Source organism: Salvelinus fontinalis, unplaced genomic scaffold, assembly GCF_029448725.1.
Source record: "Salvelinus fontinalis isolate EN_2023a unplaced genomic scaffold, ASM2944872v1 scaffold_0157, whole genome shotgun sequence".
NCBI classification, from domain to species: Eukaryota; Metazoa; Chordata; class Actinopteri; order Salmoniformes; family Salmonidae; genus Salvelinus; species Salvelinus fontinalis.
This window is the reverse complement of record NW_026600366.1, coordinates 188,351-208,907: the sequence shown is the minus strand read 5'-3', so window position 1 is coordinate 208,907 and position 20,557 is coordinate 188,351. Positions and strand designations below refer to the sequence as shown.

The window sequence follows — 20,557 nt, the reverse complement described above, 5'->3', positions numbered from 1 at the left end:
GTGTGTGTGTGTGTGTGTGTGTGTGTGTGTGTGAGAGAGAGAGAGAGTGCGAGAGAAATGCACTGAAAAGGAGCAGAGCTTAATGGAATTGACTAGAGTTAAACTCAGAATGAATGAATTCAGAATGAAGCAAACCCAGCACAACAGATGATCTTTCACACTGGAGAGGAGAGCTGCCAATGACAGGGAAAGTAGACATGTACACTCAAACACTCAGTACCTGCTTCGTCTTCCTACAGCTGAAGCTGGGTGGTTTAAAGGCCTGGATCTGAACACACTGCTGGTTGGGGCTCCACAGCCACGTGTTGTCATCCTCAGCTCTGGGACAGTCTCCCTTCCTGGTACACCTGGAGGAGAACAGACCAGTCACACCCTGGACCCCAGCTAACCCTGGACCACAGCTAACCCTGGACTACAGCTAACCCTGGACCACAGCTAACCCTGGACCACAGCTAACCCTGGACCACAGCTAACCCTGGACCACAGCTAACCCTGGACCACAGCTAACCCTGGACCCCAGCTAACCCTGGACCACAGCTAACCCTGGACCACAGCTAACCCTGGACCACAGCTAACCCTGGAGTCTGGACTACAGCTAACCCTGGACCCCAGCTAACCCTGGAACCCAGCTAACCCTGGACCCCAGCTAACCCTGGACCCCAGCTAACCAGGAGTCTAGGCTACAGCTAGCCCTGGACCCCAGCTAACCCTGGACCCCAGCTAACCCTGGACCCCAGCTAACCCTGGACCCCAGCTAACCCTGAACCCCAGCTAACCCTGAACCACAGCTAACCCTGAACCACAGCTAACCCTGGACTACAGCTAACCAGGAGTCTAGGCTACAGCTAACCCTGGACCCCAGCTAACCCTGGACCCCAGCTAACCCTGGAACCCAGCTAACCCTGGACCCCAGCTAACCCTGGACCACAGCTAACCCTGGACCACAGCTAACCCTGGACCACAGCTAACCCTGGTCCACAGCTAACCCTGGTCCACAGCTAACCCTGGACCGCAGCTAACCCTGGACCGCAGCTAACCCTGGACCGCAGCTAACCCTGGACCACAGCTAACCCTGGACCACAGCTAACCCTGGACCACAGCTAACCCTGGACTACAGCTAACCCTGGACTACAACTAACCAGGAGTCTAGGCTACAGCTAGCCCTGGACCCCAGCTAACCCTGGACTACAGCTAACCCTGGACTACAACTAACCAGGAGTCTAGGCTACAGCTAGCCCTGGACCCCAGCTAGCCCTGGACCCCAGCAAACCAGGAGTCTGGACTAGAGCTAACCAGGAGTCTGGACTACAGCTAACCAGGAGTCTGGACTAGAGCTAACCAGGAGTCTGGACTAGAGCTAACCAGGAGTCTGGACTAGAGCTAACCAGGAGTCTGGACTACAGCTTTGATCATAATGTAGGCCTACCAGAGTGGTCTACCATCAAAAACAATGGTGAAAATTCATTGAACACCACACATATTAACATAGAAATATCTGTTCTATCATTCAGCCTACAGTAGCAGCCAATGTGTGGTGTTCAATGTGTGGTGTACATTCCATGAGACATTTGAAAACAACATGCAGTGCTTGACATGAACCTGTTTATCCACTTGTCCTTCAGACAAGGAGGTGACTGGAAATGTTGTGTTGATGCAAGAAACCACTTTTCTAAATATAATGTATTATTATTCCCATACCATTATTACAGAGTATTACAGATGCTTCCCTCTGCCTAATGGCCACGTAGCTTATTCAAGCCTGTCTCAAAATACAACACTGCCACTTTAAGAGATAAAAAATATCTTTACCTGCTTGGCTTTTCAAAGATGTCTAGAAATGTACAGGTTGTGTGCTCTTGTAGGAAGCAATCACTCCCCCATCGTTGACCACAAATGATCTATAACTGGGCTAATAACTCACTAACTAGCAAAGGACATGAACAAATGTGCACACGTGGCTACATGCAGCTCTGATTGGTTAAGGCGCAGCGGTCTGTGTGATCGAGCTCAGTCGTGCCTGTCCATGCAATAGAATCCTACACCGTGCGTTCTGCCTCGGTACGTTGCATTGAAAGCGTTGATTCAATCACAATTCCAAAAGTAAAGGAAAACGTTGATAGTGTTAACTAAGGGGGAAAACTCTAGAAAGTTGAGTGAAGTTGAATCTCGTGCTTCTCTGCGCGGGCTGGTATTTCTTCTGCTCGGCAGTCCGAGGAGCTGCAGGCAGCTTAGAGGGAACATTGGCTATAACTGGTACTGTACTCACTTGCCCTGCAGCACACACCAGCCACAGTAGGGGTCTTTCTGTGCCACGCAGGACTGGCAGTCTGTCTTCAGGTGGCACGCCTGCACTGGCACCTTGCTGATCTATGAGCAAAACAAAAACGGCTGATTCAAACATTGCTTGGATATCGTACTAACCAAAATGCATGGAATGCCTCACACTGATGAAAATCTACGCTCTGGAATAAAGTTCCACGTTAAGTTCCCGGCTCACCTTCTTCTCTGTGGTGATGTAGAGGTGTGTGAGGCTGGTGTCAAACAGCAGGTTCTTGTTGACCTTGTCCCCGGTGTTCTCCCCAGGGGCGCGGCCGTACACCTCTGGACTGGTCGACAGGTGCAGCTTCAACACCTACGTTACATTAGCAGAAAGAAGACAGAAAAGACGGCCGGGTCGATGCAGAACACGTTAGTCAACTATTAAGTAAAATACATACAAGTCAGAGCTAGTAGTGACAGGTCATAGTAAGGTGGTAGCTAGTAGTGACAGGTCAACAGTAAGGTGGTAACTAGTAGTGACAGGTCAACAGTAAGGTGGTAACTAGTAGTGACAGGTCAACAGTAAGGTGGTAGCTAGTAGTGACAGGTCAACAGTAAGGTGGTAGCTAGTAGTGACAGGTCAACAGTAAGGTGGTAGCTAGTAGTGACAGGTCAACAGTAAGGTGGTAGCTAGCAGTGACAGGTCAACAGTAAGGTGTTAGCTAGTAGTGACAGGTCAACAGTAAGGTGGTAGCTAGTAGTGACAGGTCAATAGTAAGGTGGTAGCTAGTAGTGACAGGTCAACAGTAAGGTGTTAGCTAGGAGTGACAGGTCAACAGTAAGGTGGTAACTAGTAGTGACAGGTCATAGTAAGGTGGTAGCTAGTAGTGACAGGTCAACAGTAAGGTGTTAGCTAGGAGTGACAGGTCAACAGTAAGGTGTTAGCTAGGAGTGACAGGTCAACAGTAAGGTGGTAGCTAGTAGTGACAGGTCAACAGTAAGGTGGTGGCTAGTAGTGACAGGTCAATAGTAAGGTGGTAGCTAGTAGTGACAGGTCAACAGTAAGGTGTTAGCTAGGAGTGACAGGTCAACAGTAAGGTGGTAGCTAGAAGTGACAGGTCAACAGTAAGGTGGTAGCTAGGAGTGACAGGTCAACAGTAAGGTGGTAGCTAGTAGTGACAGGTCAACAGTAAGGTGGTAGCTAGTAGTGACAGGTCAACAGTAAGGTGGTAGCTAGTAGTGACAGGTCAACAGTAAGGTGGTAGCTAGTAGTGACAGGTCAACAGTAAGGTGGTAGCTAGTAGTGACAGGTCAACAGTAAGGTGTTAGCTAGTAGTGACAGGTCAACAGTAAGGTGGTAGCTAGTAGTGACAGGTCAACAGTAAGGTGGTAACTAGTAGTGACAGGTCAATAGTAGGGTGGTAACTAGCAGTGGCAGGTCAACAGTAAGGTGGTAACTAGTAGTGACAGGTCAACGGTAAGGTGGTAGCTAGAAGTGACAGGTCAACAGTAAGGTGTTAGCTAGTAGTGACAGGTCAACAGTAAGGTGGTAGCTAGTAGTGACAGGTCAACAGTAAGGTGGTAGCTAGAAGTGACAGGTCAACAGTAAGGTGGTAGCTAGCAGTGACAGGTCAACAGTAAGGTGGTAGCTAGCAGTGACAGGTCAACAGTAAGGTGGTAGCTAGTAGTGACAGGTCAACAGTAAGGTGGTAGCTAGTAGTGACAGGTCAACAGTAAGGTGGTAGCTAGCAGTGACAGGTCAACAGTAAGGTGGTAGCTAGTAGTGACAGGTCAACGTAAGGTGGTAGCTAGTAGTGACAGGTCAACAGTAAGGTGGTAGCTAGTAGTGACAGGTCAACAGTAAGGTGGTAGCTAGTAGTGACAGGTCAACAGTAAGGTGGTAGCTAGTAGTGACAGGTCAACAGTAAGGTGGTAGCTAGCAGTGACAGGTCAACAGTAAGGTGTTAGCTAGCAGTGACAGGTCAACATTAAGGTGGTAGCTAGTAGTGACAGGTCAACAGTAAGGTGGTAGCTAGTAGTGACAGGTCAACAGTAAGGTGGTAGCTAGCAGTGACAGGTCAACATTAAGGTGGTAGCTAGTAGTGACAGGTCAACAGTAAGGTGGTAGCTAGTAGTGACAGGTCAACAGTAAGGTGTTAGCTAGTAGTGACAGGTCAACAGTAAGGTGGTAGCTAGTAGTGACGGGTCAACAGTAAGGTGGTAGCTAGTAGTGACAGGTCAACAGTAAGGTGTTAGCTAGCAGTGACAGGTCAACAGTAAGGTGGTAACTAGTAGTGACAGGTCAACAGTAAGGTGGTAACTAGTAGTGACGGGTCAACAGTAAGGTGGTGGCTAGTAGTGACAGGTCAACAGTAAGGTGGTAACTAGTAGTGACAGGTCAACAGTAAGGTGGTAACTAGTAGTGACAGGTCAACAGTAAGGTGGTAGCTAGTAGTGACAGGTCAACAGTAAGGTGGTAACTAGTAGTGACAGGTCAACAGTAAGGTGGTAACTAGTAGTGACAGGTCAACAGTAAGGTGTTAGCTAGTAGTGACAGGTCAACAGTAAGGTGGTAGCTAGCTAGTAGTGACAGGTCAACAGTAAGGTGGTAGCTAGCTAGTAGTGACAGGTCAACAGTAAGGTGGTAGCTAGCTAGTAGTGACAGGTCAACAGTAAGGTGGTAGCTAGCTAGTAGTGACAGGTCAACAGTAAGGTGGTGGCTAGCTAGTAGTGACAGGTCAACAGTAAGGTGGTAGCTAGTAGTGACAGGTCAACAGTAAGGTGTTAGCTAGGAGTGACAGGTCAACAGTAAGGTGTTAGCTAGGAGTGACAGGTCAACAGTAAGGTGTTAGCTAGGAGTGACAGGTCAACAGTAAGGTGGTAGCTAGTAGTGACAGGTCAACAGTAAGGTGGTGGCTAGTAGTGACAGGTCAACAGTAAGGTGGTAGCTAGTAGTGACAGGTCAACAGTAAGGTGTTAGCTAGGAGTGACAGGTCAACAGTAAGGTGGTAGCTAGAAGTGACAGGTCAACAGTAAGGTGGTAGCTAGGAGTGACAGGTCAACAGTAAGGTGGTAGCTAGTAGTGACAGGTCAACAGTAAGGTGGTAGCTAGTAGTGACAGGTCAACAGTAAGGTGGTAGCTAGTAGTGACAGGTCAACAGTAAGGTGGTAGCTAGTAGTGACAGGTCAACAGTAAGGTGGTAGCTAGTAGTGACAGGTCAACAGTAAGGTGTTAGCTAGTAGTGACAGGTCAACAGTAAGGTGGTAGCTAGTAGTGACAGGTCAACAGTAAGGTGGTAACTAGTAGTGACAGGTCAATAGTAGGGTGGTAACTAGCAGTGGCAGGTCAACAGTAAGGTGGTAACTAGTAGTGACAGGTCAACAGTAAGGTGGTAGCTAGAAGTGACAGGTCAACAGTAAGGTGTTAGCTAGTAGTGACAGGTCAACAGTAAGGTGGTAGCTAGTAGTGACAGGTCAACAGTAAGGTGGTAGCTAGAAGTGACAGGTCAACAGTAAGGTGGTAGCTAGTAGTGACAGGTCAACAGTAAGGTGGTAGCTAGCAGTGACAGGTCAACAGTAAGGTGGTAGCTAGTAGTGACAGGTCAACAGTAAGGTGGTAGCTAGTAGTGACAGGTCAACAGTAAGGTGGTAGCTAGCAGTGACAGGTCAACAGTAAGGTGGTAGCTAGTAGTGACAGGTCAACGTAAGGTGGTAGCTAGTAGTGACAGGTCAACAGTAAGGTGGTAGCTAGTAGTGACAGGTCAACAGTAAGGTGGTAGCTAGTAGTGACAGGTCAACAGTAAGGTGGTAGCTAGTAGTGACAGGTCAACAGTAAGGTGGTAGCTAGCAGTGACAGGTCAACAGTAAGGTGTTAGCTAGCAGTGACAGGTCAACATTAAGGTGGTAGCTAGTAGTGACAGGTCAACAGTAAGGTGGTAGCTAGTAGTGACAGGTAAACAGTAAGGTGGTAGCTAGCAGTGACAGGTCAACATTAAGGTGGTAGCTAGTAGTGACAGGTCAACAGTAAGGTGGTAGCTAGTAGTGACAGGTCAACAGTAAGGTGTTAGCTAGTAGTGACAGGTCAACAGTAAGGTGGTAGCTAGTAGTGACGGGTCAACAGTAAGGTGGTAGCTAGTAGTGACAGGTCAACAGTAAGGTGTTAGCTAGCAGTGACAGGTCAACAGTAAGGTGGTAACTAGTAGTGACAGGTCAACAGTAAGGTGGTAACTAGTAGTGACGGGTCAACAGTAAGGTGGTGGCTAGTAGTGACAGGTCAACAGTAAGGTGGTAACTAGTAGTGACAGGTCAACAGTAAGGTGGTAACTAGTAGTGACAGGTCAACAGTAAGGTGGTAGCTAGTAGTGACAGGTCAACAGTAAGGTGGTAACTAGTAGTGACAGGTCAACAGTAAGGTGGTAACTAGTAGTGACAGGTCAACAGTAAGGTGTTAGCTAGTAGTGACAGGTCAACAGTAAGGTGTTAGCTAGTAGTGACAGGTCAACAGTAAGGTGGTAGCTAGCTAGTAGTGACAGGTCAACAGTAAGGTGGTAGCTAGCTAGTAGTGACAGGTCAACAGTAAGGTGGTAGCTAGCTAGTAGTGACAGGTCAACAGTAAGGTGGTAGCTAGCTAGTAGTGACAGGTCAACAGTAAGGTGGTGGCTAGTAGTGACAGGTCAACAGTAAGGTGGTGGCTAGTAGTGACAGGTCAACAGTAAGGTGGTAGCTAGTAGTGACAGGTCAACAGTAAGGTGGTAACTAGTAGTGACAGGTCAACAGTAAGGTGGTAACTAGTAGTGACAGGTCAACAGTAAGGTGTTAGCTAGTAGTGACAGGTCAACAGTAAGGTGTTAGCTAGTAGTGACAGGTCAACAGTAAGGTGGTAGCTAGCTAGTAGTGACAGGTCAACAGTAAGGTGGTAGCTAGCTAGTAGTGACAGGTCAACAGTAAGGTGGTAGCTAGCTAGTAGTGACAGGTCAACAGTAAGGTGGTGGCTAGTAGTGACAGGTCAACAGTAAGGTGGTGGCTAGTAGTGACAGGTCAACAGTAAGGTGTTAGCTAGTAGTGACAGATCAACAGTAAGGTGTTAGCTAGTAGTGACAGGTCAACAGTAAGGTGTTAGCTAGTAGCGACAGGTCAACAGTAAGGTGGTAGCTAGTAGTGACAGGTCAACAGTAAGGTGGTAGCTAGTAGTGACAGGTCAACTGTAAGGTTGTAGCTAGTAGTGACAGGTCAACAGTAAGGTGTTAGCTAGAAGTGACAGGTCAACAGTAAGGTGGTAGCTAGTAGTGACAGGTCAACAGTAAGGTGTTAGCTAGCAGTGACAGGTCAACAGTAAGGTGGTAGCTAGTAGTGACAGGTCAACAGTAAGGTGTTAGCTAGCAGTGACAGGTCAATAGTAAGGTGTTAGCTACCAGTGCCAGGTCAACAGTAAGGTGGTAGCTAGTAGTGACAGGTCAACAGTAAGGTGTTAGCTAGTAGTGACAGGTCAACAGTAAGGTGTTAGCTAGAAGTGACAGGTCATTAGTAAGGTGGTGGCTAGTAGTGACAGGTCAACAGGAAGGTGGTGGCTAGTAGTGACAGGTCAACAGTAAGGTGGTAGCTAGTAGTGACAGGTCAACAGTAAGGTGGTAGCTAGCAGGGACAGGTCAACAGTAAGGTGTTAGCTAGCAGTGACAGGTCAACAGTAAGGTGTTAGCTAGAAGTGACAGGTCAACAGTAAGGTGGTGGCTAGTAGTGACAGGTCAACAGGAAGGTGGTGGCTAGTAGTGACAGGTCAACAGTAAGGTGGTAGCTAGTAGTGACAGGTCAACAGTAAGGTGGTAGCTAGCAGTGACAGGTCAACAGTAAGGTGGTAGCTAGTAGTGCCAGGTCAACAGTAAGGTGTTAGCTAGCAGTGACAGGTCAACAGTAAGGTGGTAGCTAGCAGTGACAGGTCAACAGTAAGGTGTTAGCTAGAAGTGACAGGTCAACAGTAAGGTGGTAGCTAGTAGTGACAGGTCAACGTAAGGTGGTAGCTAGTAGTGACAGGTCAACAGTAAGGTGGTGGCTAGTAGTGACAGGTCAACAGTAAGGTGGTAGCTAGTAGTGACAGGTCAACAGTAAGGTTGTAGCTAGTAGTGACAGGTCAACAGTAAGGTGTTAGCTAGCAGTGACAGGTCAACAGTAAGGTGGTGGCTAGTAGTGACAGGTCAACAGTAAGGTGGTGGCTAGTAGTGACAGGTCAACAGTAAGGTGGTGGCTAGTAGTGACAGGTCAACAGTAAGGTGGTAGCTAGTAGTGACAGGTCAACAGTAAGGTTGTAGCTAGCAGTGACAGGTCAACAGTAAGGTTGTAGCTAGTAGTGACAGGTCAACAGTAAGGTGGTGGCTAGTAGTGACAGGTCAACAGTAAGGTGGTAGCTAGTAGTGACAGGTCAACAGTAAGGTTGTAGCTAGCAGTGACAGGTCAACAGTAAGGTGGTAGCTAGTAGTGACAGGTCAACAGTAAGGTGGTGGCTAGTAGTGACAGGTCAACAGTAAGGTGGTAGCTAGTAGTGACAGGTCAACAGTAAGGTGGTAGCTAGTAGTGACAGGTCAACAGTAAGGTGGTAGCTAGTAGTGACAGGTCAACAGTAAGGTTGTAGCTAGCAGTGACAGGTCAACAGTAAGGTGGTGGCTAGTAGTGACAGGTCAACAGTAAGGTGGTAGCTAGTAGTGACAGGTCAACAGTAAGGTTGTAGCTAGTAGTGACAGGTCAACAGTAAGGTGTTAGCTAGCAGTGACAGGTCAACAGTAAGGTGGTGGCTAGTAGTGACAGGTCAACAGTAAGGTGGTGGCTAGTAGTGACAGGTCAACAGTAAGGTGGTGGCTAGTAGTGACAGGTCAACAGTAAGGTGGTAGCTAGTAGTGACAGGTCAACAGTAAGGTTGTAGCTAGCAGTGACAGGTCAACAGTAAGGTTGTAGCTAGCAGTGACAGGTCAACAGTAAGGTTGTAGCTAGCAGTGACAGGTCAACAGTACGGTGTTAGCTAGTAGTGACAGGTCAACAGTAAGGTTGTAGCTAGCAGTGACAGGTCAACAGTAAGGTTGTAGCTAGCAGTGACAGGTCAACAGTAAGGTGGTAGCTAGCAGTGACAGGTCGTCCGCGAACCAACGGCTCTTTTTGGGGGAACGTCGAGAACTGAATCTCATCTGTGAAAGAGCTGTTCCATTTGTCTCCCTGATTGGCTCCCTGCGACTGCTGAGGTTTGAGCTCCAGACAACCATTATCTGGAGTTCAGTCAGAGAAACATTCTCTGAAGATGGTAACTCAACCATTATCTGGAGTTCAGTTAGAGAAACATTCTCTGAAGATGGTAACTCAACCATTATCTGGAGTTCAGTTAGAGAAACATTCTCTGAAGATGGTAACTCAACCATTATCTGGAGTTCAGTTAGAGAAACATTCTCTGAAGATGGTAACTCAACCATTATCTGGATTTCAGTCACAGAAACATTCTCTGAAGATGGTAACTCAACCATTATCTGGAGTTCAGTCAGAGAAACATTCTCTGAAGATGGTAACTCAACCATTATCTAGAGTTCAGTTAGAGAAACATTCTCTGAAGATGGTAACTCAACCATTATCTGGAGTTCAGTTAGAGAAACATTCTCTGAAGATGGTAACTCCTCAACCATTATCTGGAGTTCAGTTAGAGAAACATTCTCTGAAGATGGTAACTCAACCATTATCTGGAGTTCAGTTAGAGAAACATTCTCTGAAGATGGTAACTCAACCATTATCTGGAGTTCAGTTAGAGAAACATTCTCTGAAGATGGTAACTCAACCATTATCTGGATTTCAGTCACAGAAACATTCTCTGAAGATGGTAACTCAACCATTATCTGGAGTTAGGGTCAGCTGTAGTCTCTGAAAACCTTATTGTGGTCCATGCAGGCGGAAGAAAAATGTCACGTAAACCATTTAATTGAACTAGTGTCACAATTTGACATAAAGGTAGGCAACCCCTTATATTTTTCATGGTTTTTTATCCATTTGTAAGAACTACTGAACAAAGATCTGTTTGGGAGCCAAAAGACCCAGCTCAACGAAAAGACTTGGAAAGTCCATCACTGTTAGCTAGTACCTCTCCTAAAGTGGTCCCCAGGAAGGCAACGGTGTGCTCCGTTTCCACAGCGACGGCCACAGCTGTCATCAGGCCCTTCTTGGTGAAAACGGGGTCGGTTGCCAGGGCGAACTCTGCCCTGCTGGCCAGCGGGGAGGGCAGGAACTCAGCACCACACTTTTGTTTGGTCACCATGCCCATCTGAAGAGGGGAGGAATCAATGTCAGATACATTATCTCACTAGTAGGTAGAAGTGATAATGTAGCAGTTATTACATTATATCTACATCCTCTTGTACATTTCATTGTAGAAGAGCAATGACCATAACGTCAAGGTAAACTACAAAACCATCAATTGTTCAAAACCCTTGACTGGAGGGGCTGGTCAGGCTACAAACCTCATTTTCAATTTTACACAGCTCGTCTGACTTGGAGGAGTACGGGGAGTAGACGGCAGACGTCTTGTTTATTTGTCCCTTGGTGCTGTAGCAGGCTCCTATGATCTCCACCAGTCTCTGGTTGATGGCCCTCAGTGGGTACATACACACTGCCGAGCTGGAGCTGTCGTCGTCCGAGCTGAACACCACAAACACAACCTGACAGGAATACACAAGTCACTGTTGTTAACTCACTGTTCTTACGGTCCAGACTTGCCTGCTTAAGTAAAGGTGAAATGCCCGCTTTATCTGTCCAAACTCATTTGTGGGATTCAATCTAATTCAAACAACTATCTGGGGGTTATATAATTGAATTGGGGTATAGAATTGAACTGGTTAGTGGATTAAGTTTAAATTGTTAGAGGGGGAAAATAAATACATACCTTATCCTGGGCTCCAACCGGTCCGTACCGGCCAGAGGAGCTCATATTCCTGGCCAGGGCTTCTCCTGGGAGGGCCACGTAGGCTGCCTGGACCTTGTTGTACTTGTTCCCCGCGCTGCAGTTCAGCTGGAGCTCTGTGTACGAGTAGTAGTTGTGGTCGTTCTCACACATCCTGGAGATAAAGGTGAAGTTCTTGGTTCCTGAATCCTGGGCGCCCAGGGTTCTGGAGAACAGGAAGTAGACAAAGCCCTCGTCCTGGAAGACGAGACACATAAAAAAAGAGAGAGGGGGAAATAGAGAAAGTGGGGAAAAAAGGAGAGAAAAAGAGTGAGATAGAACAGAATGAGTTCCATGAATCAGTATTTGTCTTTCAGTCTCTTTGTAACGTTGTAATCACAGACAGGCCCCGAGGGGATGTTTGACACTGCTATGTGTGTAAAAGGGGTTTCTCCGTCTCTCACCTTGAAGACGTGTCTGAAGTCATGGAGGTAGCGCAGTGTGAAGGGGTTGGACTGGACGGCCGAGGCCTCGATGATGCTGTCGAACAACACCCAGTCATGATGGACCTGGAGGATACGGGTGCTGATCAGCTTGGTGCTGTCATGGCTGCCGTAGCCCTTAGCCACCTGAAGAGAACAGAGAGTTACCATGGTGACCAGGAAGTAAATACAACATGGAACAGCTTGGTGCAGTCGTGGCTGACATAACCTTTACACACCGAGGGAACAGAACATGGGAAATTCACTTATCTAGTACCTTTACAATTTTAAATCCCAATACAACATCAGCATTGCGATTGCAAACCCAGGATAGTGGGTTCGATTCCTGGGACCACCCAATACGTAAAACATTTATACAAGTCGCTTTGAATAAAAGTGTCTGCTAAATGAGATTATTATTACTGTGATATATCACGGAGCGGTTAGTCCACCTACCAGGAAGACGGTGAAGTTCTCCTTGTCCTTGCTGAAGTAGTAAGACATGACCCCTACTACTGACACACTCTCCTCAGCACTGGCCACGTACGACTTCTCTCCGTTACTATCGCTGAAGTACAGCAGCTGCTCTACATTAGACAGGTTCCTTAGAGAACAGATTCCTCTGTACAGACTCCCACACACTATCAAGGTGTCTTTGGATGGATGGATGAGGAGCAGTTTGTTATGGTTGTCTGTCTCCACTGCTTCCTCGCAGGAAGTCACGGGCGGGGTACACTGCCGGTTGTCCAATTCGGGTCCTGTTCTGGTGTGTGCCTCGGGGTGCAGTGATTGGTCCAGTTGGTAGAGGGCGTTGACCGTGCCCACATACAGCCGGCTGGTGATTGGGTCCTGGACTACGTTGTTGATGAGGGTGTCAGAGGTGAACTCGTTGTAGGCGGAGCCGAGGAGGGAGAGAGACGAGGTCGCCAAGATGGCAGCCAGGACCCACCGCCACGCCATCTCTGGTGGAGAGGAAGGGAAAAATAATTATGTTACTCTTTGTCTCTTTGTAACTTGGTAGAGAAAGAAAGAGAGAGGTAGGAGGGAGAAAGAAGAAGAGGAAGGAAGGAGTGAGGGGGAGAAGAGAGAGATAGAAAGATACAGATAAGGGGAAAATATATAATTAGTTCCTAATCTTAAATCATTCCATTCTATTAGTCTTTCTGTGGCTTTGTAACTTAGTAATCACAGACAGGCCTGAGGGGACGTTTCAACAGATAATAACAAGACATGAAATAAACATGAAGACATTAAGGTTTACAATGTTTAATAACATCTTCTGAATTATTATTTATTCAGCAGTAAGTTATTCAGTTCTACTTCAGCATTCCTACCTTCCACTTTCATTATTATTCATCTTCATCCTTCCCACTAAATATAAAGGAGGGAAAATCAATTCACTCGCTCCCCTAACTCCCCTCAGATGTTGAGATGTGGATCAGTGAATTTGACACGGCCGATAAAATGTTTTTTTCCCCAAAAGAAAGCAGCGTATGCAGCATTCGCTTTGCTGGCAAACTCCTCTTCTCTCCTCCCCTCATCCTTTCATCCCTGCCTACAGGTTCAGTAGGCAAACTCCTCTTCTCTCCTCCCCTCATCCTTTCATCCCTGCCTACAGGTTCAGTAGTCAAACTCCTCTTCTCTCCTCCTCTCATCCTTTCATCTCTGCCTACAGGTTCAGTAGTCAAACTCCTCTTCTCTCCTCCCCTCATCCTTTCATCCCTGCCTACAGGTTCAGTAGTCAAACTCCTCTTCTCTCCTTCCCTCATCCTTTCATCCCTGCCTACAGGTTCAGTAGTCAAACTCCTCTTCTCTCCTCCCCTCATCCTTTCATCCCTGCCTACAGGTTCAGTAGTCAAACTCCTCTTCTCTCCTTCCCTCATCCTTTCATCCCTGCCTACAGGTTCAGTAGTCAAACTCCTCTTCTCTCCTTCCCTCATCCTTTCATCCCTGCCTACAGGTTCAGTAGTCAAACTCCTCTTCTCTCCTCCCCTCATCCTTTCATCCCTGCCTACAGGTTCAGTAGTCAAACTCCTCTTCTCTCCTCCTCTCATCCTTTCATCCCTGCCTACAGGTTCAGTAGTCAAACTCCTCTTCTCTCCTCCCCTCATCCTTTCATCCCTGCCTACAGGTTTTCGGTAGTCAAACTCTCCTTGAATCAAAGGGATTCAAAGAGAGGTTGAGAGGAGTGGCTCAGGGCCAAGGTAACAAAGGTGTCCTGTTGCATTACGAGTACGCCCTCAGCATGGGGGCAGAGAAACTCCTCTTTGCAAAAACTCACAACGATTCACAAACTTTTTTCCAAAACTTTTGGGTGGGTTGTTGTGAGACCGAACCAAAAGCTTTGGATGTGACCCAAAGGGAACCCTTTCCGACACATTCCTTCTGACCCAGTGAACAAAGCAACATCCTCAGTAGAAACATGTTAAATGAAGCGTTAAAATCAGACCACAACACCACCATGATCTCTGTAGCTCCTCTATTAGCACTTAGAGCACTTTGACATTTAACCCGGTTCATAAACCAATTCATCTCCTTCATTAGAAGAGATGAGAACAGTCAGTAACTGGGACCAGGCTAAGACAGATCTGGGACCAGGCTAAGACAGATCTGGGACCAGGCTAAGACAGATCTGGGACCAGGCTAAGACAGATCTGGGACCAGTCAGTAATTGATTCTTTGCTCCATACTTCCAGATGATTTACCATTCAGCAGGAAGGCTGCTGGAATAATGGGGGGGGGGGGGGGGGGGGGGGGGGGGGATAATACAGTGCTTATTGGTCCAATGCTACTTTATATAATGTTTACACACCCTACATTACTCATCTCATATGTATATACTGTACTCTATACCATCTACTGCATCTTGCCTATGCCGTTCGGCCATCCATATATTTTTATGTACATATTCGTATTCATCCCTTTACAATTGTGTGTATAAGGTAGTTGTTGTGAAATTGTTAGGTTAGATTACTTGTTAGATATTACTGCATGGTCGGAACTAGAAGCACAAGCATTTCGCGACATTCACATTAACATCTGCTAACCATTTGTATGTGACCAATAACATTTGATTTAATGGCTCCTCCCCAGGCACTGATGCAAACCAGCCATGAATACATTTACAACATACCAACACTGCCTGCCTTAAGTTCTCTCTCAGGGGATTAGGTAGAAGGCTTCTACACACCTGATGTTCTGCCAGGAACAGCCCAACAGTACCAGCCCAACAGGAACAGCCCAACAGTAACAGCCCAACAGTAACAGCCCAACAGTACCAGCCCAACAGTACCAGCCCAACAGTAACAGCCCAACAGTACCAGCCCAACAGTACCAGCCCAACAGTACCAGCCCAACAGTACCAGCTCAACAGTACCAGCTCAACAGTACCAGCCCAACAGTACCAGCCCAACAGTACCAGCCCAACAGTACCAGCTCAACAGGAACAGCCCAACAGGAACAGCCCAACAGTACCAGCCCAACAGTACCAGCCCAACAGTACCAGCCCAACAGTACCAGCCCAACAGTACCAGCCCAACAGTACCAGCTCAACAGTACCAGCTCAACAGTACCAGCCCAACAGTACCAGCCCAACAGGAACAGCCCAACAGGAACAGCTCAACAGGAACAGCCCAACAGTACCAGCCAACAGGAACAGCCCAACAATACCAGCCCAACAGTACCAGCCCAACAGTACCAGCCCAACAGGAACAGCCCAACAGGAACAGCCCAACAGGAACAGCCCAACAGGAACAGCCCAACAGGAACAGCCCAACAGAGAAACACAATGTTCTGTTCTACTCTTCTGTCCTATTCTACTGTCTTCTGTCCTATTCTACTGTCTTCTGTCCTATTCTACTGTCTTCTGTCCTATTCTACTGTCTTCTGTCCTATTCTACTGTCTTCTGTCCTATTCTACTGTCTTCTGTCCTATTCTACTGTCTTCTGTCCTATTCTACTGTCTTCTGTCCTATTCTACTGTCTTCTGTCCTATTCTACTGTCTTCTGTCCTATTCTACTGTCTTCTGTCCTATTCCACTGTCTTCTGTCCTATTCTACTGTCTTCTGTCCTATTCTACTGTCTTCTGTCCTATTCCACTGTCTTCTGTCCTATTCCACTGTCTTCTGTCCTATTCCACTGTCTTCTGTCCTATTCCACTGTCTCCTGTCCTATTCTACTGTCTCCTGTCCTATTCTACTGTCCTATTCTACTGTCTTCTGTCCTATTCCACTGTCTTCTGTCCTATTCCACTGTCTTCTGTCCTGTTCTATCTGGTTCCACTGTTTCCTGTCCTACTGTCCTGTTCTCCTCTCTTCTATTTTGTATTAGTAAGACAGTGTGTTCTTACCCAAGGCAACCCAGATATTACTTCAGTCCGTTCCTGAAATACCTCTGTGGGAACAACGTGATAATATCTCAGTGAGTTCTGGGGCTTGTCAGGACACTTAAGCCCATGAGTAGAATGAAGTTACATTTACACACTGACTTAAGGTCAGTTGGTATTTTTCCTTCTAATGGAAGTTAAGGAAGCTATGTAAGTAAGCTGATTGTAGACCTGTGACAAAGGGCAACTTCTACGTGGAGCTATCAATCAAACAGACACACAGCGTAACAGCTCTGACTCAGTCTTGAAAGCTTTTGAAGAAAACAAACAGTCCTAAAAGCTCCATACATGGTGTTAGAGCTCAGACCACCACAATGATGATGATGATGATGGTCTACAGTATGAATCCGTGCATAACAACGTTTAATGAGTGCAGAACAGAGGGGCAGAGTGAGAATCAACACAAACTGGGACTCCGGCTCTGCCCTCCAGTCTCCTCACAAAAGCCCAAGTAAAGTAAGCTCTCTGAGAAACCATTATGAGGGAAATAGTAGAGCTAGACACCACAGTGGCAGCTCTCACTGGGTCTTTGTTATGATGAAAGAGTAGAGCTAGACACCACAGTGGCAGCTCTCACTGGGTCTTTGTTATGATGAAAGAGTAGAGCTAGACACCACAGTGGCAGCTCTCACTGGGTCTTTGTTATGATGAAAGAGTAGAGCTAGACACCACAGTGGCAGCTCTCACTGGGTCTTTGTTATGATGAAATAGTAGAGCTAGACACCACAGTGGCAGCTCTCACTGGGTCTTTGTTATGATGAAATAGTAGAGCTAGACACCACAGTGGCAGCTCTCACTGGGTCTTTGTTATGATGAAAGAGTAGAGCTAGACACCACAGTGGCAGCTCTCACTGGGTCTTTGTTATGATGAAATAGTAGAGCTAGACACCACAGTGGCAGCTCTCACTGGGTCTTTGTTATGATGAAAGAGTAGAGCTAGACACCACAGTGGCAGCTCTCACTGGGTCTTTGTTATGATGAAATAGTAGAGCTAGACACCACAGTGGCAGCTCTCACTGGGTCTTTGTTATGATAAAATGGTAGAGCTAGACACCACAGTGGCAGCTCTCACTGGGTCTTTGTTATGATAAAATGGTAGAGGTAGACACCACAGTGGCAGCTCTCACTGGGTCTTTGTTATGATAAAATAGTAGAGCTAGACACCACAGGGGCAGCTCTCACTGGGTCTTTGTTATGATGAAATAGTAGAGCTAGAAACCACCGTGGCAGCTCTCCCAGTGTCCCATAAACTCCCTGCACCACACACACACCTCCCTGCGTCCCCTCCCCGCCCCCCATGTCATCAGTACTATGGGGAGATGTCTCCTAAGATGCCTGCACAGCATTGTGTCACCTGATGGGGCTGCATTAGTTGTTATTGTCAGCACTCAGAGTGTTGTGAGGCGCTTTGCTGCGTGACGACTGTTACTCATCAGGGTTTGTGTTCATTCATCAGCACAAGGCTGACCATTTGATTCCTCTTTCACAACTCTGGACAAAACCTTCTCTCTCGGCTGCTTAGCCCACAACTCCAGAAGAACACACACAGCAGAAATATTTAGTCATAATATAAGTCATAAACCATGTGATGTGGTTTCTCATATCACAATGTGACCGTCTGACTGACTGGGGGTTGGGGAGATTGGGGTTGTGGGTTTCAGAGATTCGGCCTGTCAGTTTCTGTGTGTGTGTCTGCGTGCTCACACAGTGTGTGTGTGTGTGTCTTCAACATAGTGTGTGTGTGTTAAAAAATATGAGCTGGCGCACACCCAGACAAATGTGTCTGTGTGGAGGTGCTGACTAACTGCAAATAAACGATCAAAGTAAAGAAAGTTGCACACTCCATATTTAAACTCCCAGCAATATAATGGGTATTTACCAACGTTTCGGCATCACCGTGCCTTCCTCAAGGTAATGTCATGAATACTTGAACCAGGTTATGTAGACAAACAGTGCAATTGGTGCAAACAATGACAATAGTGAGGGGTGAAACTATCTACATATATATTTTAAAAAATAATTTAAAAAAAAGTTAATGGCATATTACATATATTACGCGGTTGTTATCATATAGAAACATAATTCAATATTGTACATCATATTAGCATCAACATACCTTATTGTTTAACTCAATTTCACATAATTGTTATGCATATGTGGTGTACGCTAATAAGCTGTAGAAAGATTATAAATTTATAAGACTTGTTCATGAAATAAAGATTTGTTCATAAGAAGGGCCTGAGATCAAAGTCAATATTCAGACCACTAGGGGTCAATGTATTTAGAGAGGATATCCAGGAAGCCTCCCTCTGTAGTAGCAGGATCTCCATGTTACCTCCTCTCCTTGGTAGAGCAACATGCTCAGTGCCTGTGTATTTGAGGGAGGAGATGGGATGGTTAGCTTCAACAAAGTGAGCTGCTACTGAATAGTCAGTGTTCTGACACCTGATTGAGCTGCTACTGAATAGTCAGTGTTCTGACACCTGATTGAGCTGCTACTGAATAGTCAGTGTTCTGACACCTGATTGAGCTGCTACTGAATAGTCAGTGTTCTGACACCTGATTGAGCTGCTACTGAATAGTCAGTGTTCTGACACCTGATTGAGCTGCTACTGAATAGTCAGTGTTCTGACACCTGATTGAGCTGCTACTGAATAGTCAGTGTTCTGACACCTGATTGAGCTGCTACTGAATAGTCAGTGTTCTGACACCTGATTGAGCTGCTACTGAATAGTCAGTGTTCTGACACCTGATTGAGCTGCTACTGAATAGTCAGTGTTCTGACACCTGATTGAGCTGCTACTGAATAGTCAGTGTTCTGACACCTGATTGAGCTGCTACTGAATAGTCAGTGTTCTGACACCTGATTGAGCTGCTACTGAATAGTCAGTGTTCTGACACCTGATTGAGCTGCTACTGGATAGTCAGTGTTCTGACACCTGATTGAGCTGCTACTGGATAGTCAGTGTTCTGACACCTGATTGAGCTGCTACTGAATGGTCAGTGTTCTTACACCTGATTGAGCTGCTACTGAATGGTCAGTGTTCTGACACCTGATTGAGCTGCTACTGAATGGTCAGTGTTCTGACACCTGATTGAGCTGCTACTGAATAGTCAGTGTTCTGACACCTGATTGAGCTGCTACTGAATAGTCAGTGTTCTGACACCTGATTGAGCTGCTACTGAATAGTCAGTGTTCTGACACCTGATTGAGCTGCTACTGAATAGTCAGTGTTCTGACACCTGATTGAGCTGCTACTGAATAGTCAGTGTTCTGACACCTGATTGAGCTGCTACTGAATAGTCAGTGTTCTGACACCTGATTGAGCTGCTACTGAATAGTCAGTGTTCTGACACCTGATTGAGCTGCTACTGAATAGTCAGTGTTCTGACACCTGATTGAGCTGCTACTGAATAGTCAGTGTACTGACACCTGATTGAGCTGCTACTGAATAGTCAGTGTTCTGACACCTGATTGAGCTGCTACTGGATAGTCAGTGTTCTGACACCTGATTGAGCTGCTACTGAATAGTCAGTGTTCTGACACCTGATTGAGCTGCTACTGAATGGTCAGTGTTCTGACACCTGATTGAGCTGCTACTGAATAGTCAGTGTTCTGACACCTGATTGAGCTGCTACTGAATAGTCAGTGTTCTGACACCTGATTGAGCTGCTACTGGATAGTCAGTGTTCTGACACCTGATTGAGCTGCTACTGAATAGTCAGTGTTCTGACACCTGATTGAGCTGCTACTGAATAGTCAGTGTTCTGACACCTGATTGAGCTGCTACTGAATAGTCAGTGTTCTGACACCTGATTGAGCTGCTACTGAATAGTCAGTGTTCTGACACCTGATTGAGCTGCTACTGAATAGTCAGTGTTCTGACACCTGATTGAGCTGCTACTGAATAGTCAGTGTTCTGACACCTGATTGAGCTGCTACTGAATAGTCAGTGTTCTGACACCTGATTGAGCTGCTACTGAATAGTCAGTGTTCTGACACCTGATTGAGCTGCTACTGAATAGTCAGTGTTCTGACACCTGATTGAGCTGCTACTGAATAGTCAGTGTTCTGACACCTGATTGAGCTGCTACTGAATAGTCAGTGTTCTGACACCTGATTGAGCTGCTACTGAATAGTCAGTGTTCTGACACCTGATTGAGCTGCTACTGAATAGTCAGTGTTCTGACACCTGATTGAGCTGCTACTGAATAGTCAGTGTTCTGACACCTGATTGAGCTGCTACTGGATAGTCAGTGTTCTGACACCTGATTGAGCTGCTACTGAATAGTCAGTGTTCTTACACCTGATTGAGCTGCTACTGAATGGTCAGTGTTCTGACACCTGATTGAGCTGCTACTGAATAGTCAATGTTCTGACACCTGATTGAGCTGCTACTGAATAGTCAGTGTTCTGACACCTGATTGAGCTGCTACTGAATAGTCAGTGTTCTGACACCTGATTGAGCTGCTACTGAATAGTCAGTGTTCTGACACCTGATTGAGCTGCTACTGAATAGTCAGTGTTCTGA

At 46.5% G+C, this 20,557-nt stretch overlaps 1 protein-coding gene across 1 annotated transcript in view; it reads right to left on the bottom strand.

The window, feature by feature from the left end:
* The window catches only part of LOC129843743 (plexin-B2-like), a 236,792-nt gene that overhangs the window by 49,352 nt on the left and 166,883 nt on the right, over window positions 1-20,557 (bottom strand). Inside the window, exons 2-9 of the mRNA XM_055912322.1 lie at window positions 12,097-12,602; window positions 11,623-11,787; window positions 11,162-11,416; window positions 10,740-10,937; window positions 10,364-10,543; window positions 2,498-2,632; window positions 2,267-2,367; window positions 221-347 (exon numbers count right to left, since the gene is read on the bottom strand). Of these exons, the coding sequence (XP_055768297.1) occupies window positions 221-347; window positions 2,267-2,367; window positions 2,498-2,632; window positions 10,364-10,543; window positions 10,740-10,937; window positions 11,162-11,416; window positions 11,623-11,787; window positions 12,097-12,600 (1,665 nt within the window). The 5' untranslated portion in view covers window positions 12,601-12,602. The remainder of the gene's footprint in view (window positions 1-220; window positions 348-2,266; window positions 2,368-2,497; window positions 2,633-10,363; window positions 10,544-10,739; window positions 10,938-11,161; window positions 11,417-11,622; window positions 11,788-12,096; window positions 12,603-20,557) is intronic.